The sequence below is a fragment of the Nannospalax galili genome, unplaced genomic scaffold (genome assembly GCF_000622305.1).
Source record: "Nannospalax galili isolate Female #2095 unplaced genomic scaffold, S.galili_v1.0 scaffold189, whole genome shotgun sequence".
In the NCBI taxonomy this organism is placed as follows: domain Eukaryota; kingdom Metazoa; phylum Chordata; class Mammalia; order Rodentia; family Spalacidae; genus Nannospalax; species Nannospalax galili.
The window spans coordinates 4,860,059-4,871,033 of NW_008360331.1; the positions used below are offsets into that span (position 1 = coordinate 4,860,059).

The window sequence follows — 10,975 nt, forward strand, 5'->3', positions numbered from 1 at the left end:
CAGACCCCAATCTTATCTAAAGGAATATTGACAACTGATTGCTGCTAGATGAGAAACAACTGATCCTGCTAAAATAAAAACCTCTAGACAGGCTGACTAGATTCACCAGAAGGGCAAGTAGTGGGGAATGGCTGGGGGTGCCGACCACAGAGCGGACAGTAGCAGGGATAACAGAGTATAAGTGCTTTAGTGGGGGGAAGGAGGCTATGGAAGGATGCTACCTGGGAAGTGGGTGTATAGTTGAATAAGATGATTTGGGATGTTCTATGTGATATACACACACACACACGCACACACAAAATCAACAAATTTTTTAAAATGTATTATATTTGAGGAGGAAACATAAAAATTTACATCATGTTAATTAGTAGAGGTGATATACATTACCATTGAAATCTCCCCAATGACTTTATTGACATACACAGGTGCCAAGGATCCGAGTGCAACCAATTATGACTAGTAATAATCAGATACATAGAGATTAAAGATACATGTGCAAACGTGTGTTAGCATTAAAAATGTAGAAAACAGCATATCTTAAAATGAAGTAGAGATCTTCTTTAAAGGGTAAAAACTCATTCAATTTTATGTCTTACAGGGCTTATACTGAGTTCAATACAGTATAACTGTATTAATTCAACAGTGAACCTAAAAAATTTATAATCACTTTTGAAGGAGCTGTATCTTTGCTCTGGAAACTGTTATTGAGCATATTAAAACTGTAATGATATGCTTCTTCTAAAAAAATTAAAAAATAAAAAAAGGATCAAAGTTGGCAATATATTTCTAAACTTGAGAAAAAAGATCATTTTTTCTTTCTCATCAACTTTGGCTTCAGTATCAAAGTAAAATGTTAAACACATCCTTGATTTACAGTGATGGCTTTGTCTTTAAGCATATTACTATAATAAGTAGAATCTTTGCACCTTGTCCTGCCTTAGTTGAAGGCTATTTGACTATGTACATAAAGGTTTAAATACTCTTTTCTTTTCCAAATATCTTTCAAGTAAATATGAGCCACATTACTTTGCCCAAAACTTTGGCCTACAAGTGGATGATTTCTGCACTTCTTGCTAGCTGTATCTTTTTTCTTAAGCTTTATAAAATGTGGAGGCTTCTTTTGTGGATAAACAGCTGAAGACTTTAAATGTTGGACTCCCCCACACCCTTTTGGTGAAACACAAAAACAGCATTGGTCTGTTTATCATATGACTATGTCTAAGGATCCTAGCTCGTCCAGTTACCAACATCGTGGCACCTTGGAAGGTGGCATGGCTTTCTATACTAGAATAATCTCAGTCTTCTAGTTTAACTTAATGTTTTATAGCTAGACATCAAACCCAGGTTAGACACCTGACCCACATGAGTGATAGAGAAATTCTAGTTAAAAGATAGTAGCATTACAGCCAGAGTTCATTCAGAGAGAAAGCGGGAGCAATCATAGTCAATCAGACCCCAATATCCAGTTTGTTCAAGGCACACCACCCACCTGACCTTGGAGATTCTAGTGACTGGACTACTATATTCATCCTGTAGAGCTCTCCCTAACACCAGCCTTCATATAGTTCAATTCTTGAAGCCAATAATTGTCTTGAAAGGACATTTAGAGAATCTCTGATTCTCTTAATCTGTAAAATGGGTTGAGGTAATTTTCCTTGTAATGCTACTCTTAAGATCATCTGGGATACTTTAGGAAAAGTTCCCACTAGGTATCCACTAGCTTCTTGCAAATTTGTGCCTCAGAAATAAACCACCAAATTATTAAAATTTCAAATAACTTTTGTTATCTGTCCATTATTATGAAGTGCAGTAATCCAATGAGTCTTTCAGATAGATTAAATCCAGGTTACTCCTGACTGCTATCCACATTATCACAAATAAAAGTAGGTGGGAAAGACATCTGATGTAGGTATCCACTAGCTTCTTGCAAATTTGTGCCTCAGAAATAAACCACCAAATTATTAAAATTTCAAATAACTTTTGTTATCTGTCCATTATTATGAAGTGCAGTAATCCAATGAGTCTTTCAGATAGATTAAATCCAGGTTACTCCTGACTGCTATCCACATTATCACAAATAAAAGTAGGTGGGAAAGACATCTGATGTCCATTCTCCTGAAGAGATGCTTATGCAGGAATCATGTGACCCCTAGATGATTCTCTACACCTGCACAATTAAAGTTGGACATAGATAACATTATTGTTCTCTTGACAACCCTAGAGAAATGGATAGTGCATGCTTATGTGTGTATTTTGACTACATCTAATTAAGTAGTGACATGCACCATGACCCTGTGATGTCAGAAGACTTGATATTTAATTTAAAGATCAAACGTGTTTTCTCTTTCCTGATCTCATAACACTAAACAAAGGGCAATGGAAATGTCTAAGTGAATTGGGAGGGGAGGATCAATTTGCCAAAACAACCATTCTTAAGTCCCCAATGCAATTATCTGCTTGCTATAAACCTCCTCTGAGTCTTTCAATAGAATGACCCCCGTTTCTCATGGCACTGACCACATAAGTTGCCATGCTTCCCTGGATCCCTTTCTCCCCCAGTACACTGTGAGGTCATCTTCACGGACAATAATTGTAGCTCCTCATTGCTCACTCCTACCTGCGAAGCCCCATGATAAGCATTCTGCATGGATAATTTTACTTATACACCAGAGTCTTTGAAGTGGTTCTATTATTCATCCTCATCTTACAGATAAAACTAAGGTAAAGAACAGTTAATAATGTATCCAGGTTCTAGTGGCTGGAAGGAAGAGGGTCTATGTGCTCCTGAAGAGTATGCAATACCCACTGCTCTTGGCAGGAGTAGAGATCATCTCTGATTCCTGACTGCCACCTCCTGGACCAGCTCCGTGGCTGCCACAGGTGTGCAATGTATGCTGACTGTAGTGTGTGCAACAGAAATGCCAGGGGCTTCAGCACCTTGGCTGTGACTGACAAGGGCCGGCTGCTCTGCCTGCAGAGAAGAATGCTGGAGCAAACGGCCCTCTCCCAAAGCTCTGTCTGCCCCAGTCCATTTGTCCTTCCTCACCCTCCTCTTAACTCACTGCACCATGTGGATTCTAAGTTCCAGCTTCCTGCAGGCAAAGGAAAACTAACCTGAGTGCAATTGAGAGAGGGGAAGAAAATTCAGAAGGAGAGGGACAGATGTGTAAGAAAATTTGAACAAATGTAAACAAGGTTGTGCAACTGACACATTACCAGATCAAGGTTTTCCAAGATAAGTCAGTGCCCTTTATTTTAAATTACCTTGGTGTGAGAGTAAACTGATAGACACTGGGTTTACAGAGCTAGGTCACATGGGAAATCAGCTGACACTGGAGCAAACAAAACATGCATGCGGGCTCTTGGCTGCTTGCATTGGAGGAGGGAAGAAGGCCACAGGGACCCAGAAGTTTCCAGCCTGCAGAGAGGACCGAGACCATGAGTACAGCAGGAAAAGTAAGGAAAAGATTTTGCTGTTGAAAGTATATTCTCATTACTGTGTAAAAGGGCACGGCTTGTCACATAATCTCAAACTGGCTTCTAAATTAGAAATGCAATATAAAACTTGCTATAATATGTGATGTATGCTGAGCTACAATGGAAATAAAATCATTTTTAACAAAAGTGTATAGAATTTGATCTGTTAAAATATTTTCTTCCTACATTAACTTTGCAGAACAGTGACACTTTATTACAAACCATGTATGACTATTCTGTAATAAAAAGTTTAAAGGGTCTGGAATCAAAAGTCTGTGTTCATGTTATGTTACCAATAATGTAAACATGTTATTCTTTGTAATTGTAATCTTCCTATGAACACAAAAAAGTCTGACAAAGGTTTTATGAGAGGAATTTGATTCAGAGAACTTTGAAATAGCCTACCAACCTTTCTATATACTTTCTGACAAAAGGTGTATTGATTTCAAAGCATTAGAATTGTTCACAGTAAGAAAGGTTACATCAGAATAAAAATCATGATTAAGAGAGACACACTATTGTACATTTCACAAAGTTTCTATGGAAATTCTATAGAGGAGTATTTTCTCTATTTAAAAAACTCACCCATATTTTACAGAAAATTAATTCTAATAGAAATTGAATCACTTGTTAGCATCAAGGACACACATATACAGTACTGAGCTTTCCACAAACTCATACTTACTTGTTCAATCTGTCTATGGCACAGATAATTGCATGGAGTCATTCAGTATAATTAATTCATGTTGTTTGATTGTTTAATTGTAAAAACCTGTGCTTCTGTTGGCATGTGTGCTGTTTCATGTTACATGGAATAATAATTTATAATGATAAAATTTCTGAGGCTCTCTATACACTGTGTGACACAGCTCCATATTGAAAAGATTGGTTGGAAATCATATAAATGGCCAGTAATCTTATTCTAATTCACTATTTTCATTCGTTACTGACTAGATTTTAGGGTGGCAAATTACATTTAGAAAGAAAAATATTTAGGAAAAAAGAAAACTAAGCAGCTTAAAATAGTGAATTCATATAGCAAAAGTGTAAATCAATCATATTAATGAAAACAAGAATTGATGCAAGAGGGAATCAATGCCCTTCAGTGCAAGGTCAATAACTTAGTGCTGTGATTATATCTGGTTTCTGTCTGCACTTCCTCAAGTAACAAAACAATGATAACTTAGTCAAGCATGGTGATGCATCCCTGAAATCTCAGTACCAGAGAGGCTGAGACAGAAAGATTACAAGTTCAAGACCAGTCTGGGCTACATATTAGAACCTTGTCTCAAAAATCCAAGGGCCAGTTTTAACTCAGTGATGGAGTATTTGCATAGAATGCACAACGTTCTGGGTTTAATCCCCACACTTCAAAGAAAAGATTAATAATTATAATCTAGATTTAAATGTGTAACCGAGGATTGTGGTTAAACAAATGATTTCAGAATACCATTAGGAAATTAACACCTTTGAAGAAAAACAGCACAAGGCAGCCTATGGGAGTATGGTCCACTTTATCTCAGTGTATTACAAGTAATTATGTTTTCCTATCCTTGGGTTTATGGTGTTACACATTTTTAAAGGTATTTTGATTCTTTTTATCAGCCGGAAGTGTTGGTTTCTATGTAATTTACTGGGAGGCAGACATGGGGCTAGATACTGCAGGCTAACAGTAAAGACAGGAACCATCACTTCATGGGGATCCCTTATGAATTTCCAGGTGATAAAATGCAAAGCAGCTGTCCTGTGGGAGGTAAAGAAGCCCTTCTCCATTGAGGAGATAGAAGTCGCACCCCCAAAGGCTCGTGAAGTTCGTATTAAGGTGAAACAATTTTTTCAACTTCTGTAAATTTAAGTTTGAAAAACTCAGAAAATGTTCAAAATAGAAAATCCAAAAAATCTGTTAGAAACTCTTTAATATGATTATGCAACAATGAATTATATTTGTTGTTAAGGCAAGCTATTAATATAAATTGCTAAATTCCTTAAGTGAATAAAAAAGATGTTTAACAGAATCCCGGTTTGTTTGTTTTTAAGTGTTAAACATGTTTGTAGAAAGAAATGTGCCTGGAAGCTGGAGAGCTGGCTCAGCAGTTAGGAGCATGCACTATTCTTGCAGGAGACCTGAGTTCGCTTCCCAGCACCCACTTCAGGCAGCTCACAACCACCTATAACTCCAGTTCCAGGGGGATCTGATGTTCTGGCCTCCATGGGCACCTGCACTTGTTTGCACATATCCACGCACCAACACACATATATATAATTTAAAATAAAAGTCTTTTTTTTAAGTGCCAAGTGCTATACATCAAGATTTTGAAATCAGTTAATATTGCATATTTTCTTGGTGCTAACTTCCAATTTTTACTACATAATAGCATGTGTTTTTATATATCAAATGAAATACTTTTTTTCAGGATCTTTCACAAGATCAATTACTCTAAATTGTTTATTTCAGAAAAGGATCGAGGAAAGTATTGGCAATCACGAAAATGGGTTCATTAAATCCTCAGTCCCGACCTTTTCTGGATCTACTGTTTCCTCTCTGATTTGTAGATAGTGGCCACTGGAGTCTGCCGCTCCGATGATCACGTGGTTAGCGGAAGCCTGGTCACACCTCTTCCTGCTGTTCTGGGCCACGAGGGCGCTGGCATTGTGGAGAGCGTTGGAGAAGGGGTGACTTCCGTAAAACCAGGTGCAGAACTCACTCTGACTTTGTGCTTTGGTCCCAGATCCCAAGACCATCCCTCCCAGAAGAGGAAACTGAGACAGTTCGTGCTGTAAAGGCTTGTGCAAGGCCATGGATGAACTGGCACTGGAAGGGTTTCCTCTTCCCTCTCTCCCTGAGTTAGCCATGTTGTATTTAAACAATCAGGCATTTTCTACTTCCTTACCTATTTATTATTTGCGAGATGCCGGGTACCAAGTTAGTCTCGAAATGTGAGGATCAAGAGACATAGTGCTTGCGAGAGTGGAGTTCATGATCCAGTAACTTCGACTTAGTGTTGCTGAGCACTGTGTTCTTTCAAGACACAAACAAAACTACAAATGCTGTAAAAGGGAAAATGAAAGTCTAAGTTCTACATATCTAGATCAGTATCGCTAAACTGTTCTGTGCAGAGTTTGCAGAACTGTGATCCCTTCTTCGTCTTCTTCCTATAATGCCTTCCTTCTTGGATATAGAGCAAATAAAACAGGTTAGATAAGAGGAAATTCCAGAGGGAAAGAATTTTTTTTTTTTTGGTCTTCTTTGAGACAGGGTCTCCCTGTAGCCCTAGCTGGCCTGGAACTCACTATGTAGACCAGGCTGGCCTGGAACTCACAGAGATCTGCCTTCCTCTGCCTCAGGAGTGCTGGGATGTAAGGTGTGAGCCACTGTGCCTGGCTTTCCTTCATGTTTTTAATTGTATGTTTTCAGAGGTGAAAGGTAAATAAAGATAAATTTACCCATGCTATCATCCCACATGAAGTTTATAAAACAGCTATTTTTCTTGGTCTTAATTATTAACATAAGTAGCAAAAGTGATTAAAAACAAAAATTATGTTTAATTCTAAAAAGATCATCTCAACCAATAGGGTAGAACTGCTCCCTGTCCAAATAGTTTAACTCTAAGTAGAAAATAAGAAAATAAGTAGTCCAGTTTGAGTTAAGCTTTTGCTACTTCCTTTATCTGGAAATAAATGATAAAACGGCACCTTTCCTTTTCCATCTGCTCTCTATATAGGATAAAATAGATAATTCATAAATAATTAGCTAAAAGCAATTTAAAGTTATTTTTTATTTCTAAGAGGAAAAAACTTAATTTGTTATTGAGAGTTTAGATTCCAAAGCAATTTGAATTCCTTTACAATTTATTAGTCTTCTTCAAAAAAATAACCAAGAATATTTGTTAAGCATTTGCTTCATAATAAGATAAGCATAGCCACTTAGAAAAGGCAAAAATTGGGAGCTGGTGAGGTGGTTCAGTGGTTAAGAGCATTTACTACTCTTTATAGAGGACCTAAGTTTGGTTCCCAACACCCATACCAGGTGATAACTCCACCTGAAAGGATCTGACACCCTGTTCTGGCCTCCACAGGCACCAGCACATGTGGTATAGAAACACACAGACACAGACACAGACACATGCAAATTAAAAGCAGCTCTTTGAAAAACAAAGAGGCAAAATTGGTTATCAAAATTCTTGTTTTTATTTTATTCTATGATCGAGTTTAATTTCATTTATTTTTATGAAATATTTCATGTTTATTATTTTATTTTTTAATTTATTGTAACTATTATGCAAAATATTAGATTTCTCCAATACTTAGTAGAAATATATCAACAGACTTGCAGCTAAAACAATTTATATTTATAATTAGCTGTGAGAATATTTAAGGTTTGAGTGGGATAATATATGTAAAGCCCCCAAGAGGAACTGAGGCACACAACAAAAGTTAAGTGTTGATCCAGTGGAAACGGCTGTTTTATTCTATGCTGTTTTCTGCATTTTCCTTTCCTCTTGGGGAATCTTCAGGCACATATAAACCCAGATGAATAACAATGCTGGCAGGTAATGACCAAATGACATAGTGTGACTTGACTCTATCTCTTGGAGACTTTTCAAAGACACTTCCACATATAAGCTTTAAGTTCTTGCTTTATTAATTCCTGGATAGAAATTTAAATAAATTTTGTTTTATCCTCTTCCAGGTGATAAAGTCATTCCTCTCTTTTCTCCCCAATGTGGAACTTGCAGAATTTGTAAACATCCGGAGAGCAACTTTTGTATGCAAAACGAGTAGGTTTCTTACTGTCTCTTTGCACAGCTAATGAGGTTACACACTGGTTTTATTACTGTCTCATGTCTTTGGTGTGTCTGTGTGTTTCACTGACCAGTCTGCAAAACACTCGAGGGACTTTGCTTGATGGCACCAGCAGATTCACCTGCAGAGGGAAATCCATCCACAACTTCATCAGCACCAGCACCTTCTCCCAATACACAGTGGTAGATGAGCTGGCAGTGGCCAAAATCGATGCAGCTTCACCCCTGGAGAAAGTCTGTCTCATCGGCTGCGGGTTTTCAACTGGTTATGGCTCTGCCATCAAAGTTGGCAAGGTAGGATGGACAACGGCCCATGAAACCAGATATTCAAAGTCTGTGGGAGCCAAAAGGGAAGCAGTTGCTCACAGGCAATCAGAAAGGAGTTTTATAGATCTGAGAGCATGTTCTAGAAAATTTACCTGCTTATCACAGATAAAAATGCTGTTGATGCTTACTTAAGAACAGGTAAATATTTCACATTCAATAATACTCTATTTAAAATAAACAATAGATTTGAGTTAATCAATAGTGTGTTCCCTTATGCCAAAGGCCATCCACTGTATTGACCCCAGACACGCGCAAGTATGCATGCACACACTCACGCACTTCAGAAGTGATCTACTTCAAGCAGTAATTTTTAAAAAACTTTTCTTCTCAAAAGGTGGACCATCTAGTGGCATCTTTCCTTTTATTAAACTAAAATAAAACCAGAAAGATAAAACTATTTGCCTGAATTTTCCATAGCTGGGTACTATGGGAAGAGAGACTGGAACCGATTTCTCAAATTTTCTGCTGAATCTGAAACTATAATAATGTCTACCACTTCAACACAATCACAAGCCTGTGTTCTTCTAAGTGAGGTAGGACGTGGTGCTGTATCCCATTGCATTTCATAACATTTGGTTAATGGATAAGGAATAGACACTGCTAAGGGAAAATAACAGAGTATTTGGGACAGAAGATCAGGCTTATTAAACAGACCTTAGTCAGTTAAACATCCTAGAACACGTCTCTTCACAATTTCTGTGACTTCAGCTCCACATGAGATTAGTGCTCATGCCATTGCCCCATCTGTTTTGGCAACTGGTCTAACTGAACCTACTAGCAAGCAGGTGCCAAAGATACTTATAAAAATGAATTTTGATCATTATTACAGACCAGCTTTTTGTAGCAGTATTATTCATTTGCTTATTTAAAAATTCAGAGATAAGACCCACAAAGATTGCGGTGATCTCATGCCTTATTGTGTTAAAGTTCAGGGTCAGTTTTCCTGTTGTTTGGGCTCTGCTTTAAGCCAAGAATGCCTCTTGAAGGCTTCACAGTAGCCTTCTGCTCTCATTACCCTGGTTGCAACGACTGAAAGTTGATGAACCAAAGGAGTTAATGATTGATGGGTGGATTACTTTTTAGTTTCCTGGAATAACCTTGACTACTTATTTCATTTCTTTCAAAGTGCTTTTGTGTACCTGTAAGATGCTGTTGAGAGTCTCTTAAAGATTAAAGTCCTTTTTAAAAAATATTTTATTATTTTTATTTTATGTGTATGAGTGCATTGCCTGCATGTGAGATTACTCATGCAATGTGTGTCATACAATGCCTATGGAGGCCGAAAGAGAGTGTCAGAACCCCCTGGAACTGGAGTTATAGACGGTTGTTAGCTGCCACGTGGGTGCTGGGAACCAAACCCAGGTCCTCTGTAAGAGTAGCCATTACTCTTAACCAATCAGTCTCGATATTTAGAATTCAAAGGTCATCCAGTCCAGCTGGTCTCACTTGGTTCAGTCCCATTGGAGGGACCTGCATTCCAGCTACAGAGATTCTGATTTAACTGGTAGGAGTTACTAGATACTGAGATATTTTTTAACTTTCTACTTATATCTACTATGTAACAAACTTTGAGAACCACTTGATCTACTTCAGCCTCCTCTGTGTTAACATGAAGCAAAGGTAGTAAAAAGAGGTTTTCACAGCAGATGAACCAAAGTCTGAGTAGCCCATGATAAAGGACAAAGCAAGGTGCTTTGCACAGCATGGGGTAGGTACTTCCACGCAATCACTACTCAGTATATTTTTTGCATTTTCTGAAAACACAGGTGACCCCAGGCTCCACTTGTGCCGTGTTTGGCCTGGGAGGAGTTGGCCTGTCTGTTGTCATCGGCTGTAAGGCAGCAGGAGCAGCCAGGATCATCGCAGTGGACATCAACAAAGACAAATTTGCAAAGGCCAAAGAGTTGGGTGCAACTGACTTCGTCAACCCTCAAGACCACAGCAAACCCATCCACGAGGTGCTACAGGAAATGACTGATGGAGGAGTGGACTTCTCATTTGAAGTCATCGGTCGGCTTGACACCATGGTATGTACCACAGACTGCTTCGAGATAACCACTTCAGCCATCTAGAATATGATCCAGGCAGCAAACTAGAAATATCACAGATAAATATATTTTTAGAATGGTAATTTTTCTGGCTCCTGTTTCTTACTTGGATTGTTCAATTTTGCTCTTATGAGAAGTCTTCCATTTTGTCAGTTCTACAAACTTATCTCAGTAATGATAATTTTCCTTTAATGCAGGAAATTTTGTTTGTAATTGAACCATTGTAAATTAACTTTACTGACTTTTTTTTTAAGACAGGTTCTCACTATGTAGTCCTGGCTCTTGCTATGTAGACCAGGCTGGCCTTGAACTGAGTTTTAG

At 38.1% G+C, this 10,975-nt stretch overlaps 1 protein-coding gene across 1 annotated transcript in view; it reads left to right on the forward strand.

Moving 5' to 3' along the window:
- Nucleotides 1-3,350: 3,350 nt before the first annotated feature.
- LOC103728047 (alcohol dehydrogenase 1) overlaps nucleotides 3,351-10,975 on the forward strand; it is a 12,317-nt gene continuing 4,692 nt past the window's right edge. The window contains exons 1-6 of the mRNA XM_008826173.2: nucleotides 3,351-3,456; nucleotides 5,198-5,299; nucleotides 6,031-6,169; nucleotides 8,168-8,255; nucleotides 8,354-8,573; nucleotides 10,373-10,633. Of these exons, the coding sequence (XP_008824395.1) occupies nucleotides 3,439-3,456; nucleotides 5,198-5,299; nucleotides 6,031-6,169; nucleotides 8,168-8,255; nucleotides 8,354-8,573; nucleotides 10,373-10,633 (828 nt within the window). The 5' untranslated portion in view covers nucleotides 3,351-3,438. The remainder of the gene's footprint in view (nucleotides 3,457-5,197; nucleotides 5,300-6,030; nucleotides 6,170-8,167; nucleotides 8,256-8,353; nucleotides 8,574-10,372; nucleotides 10,634-10,975) is intronic.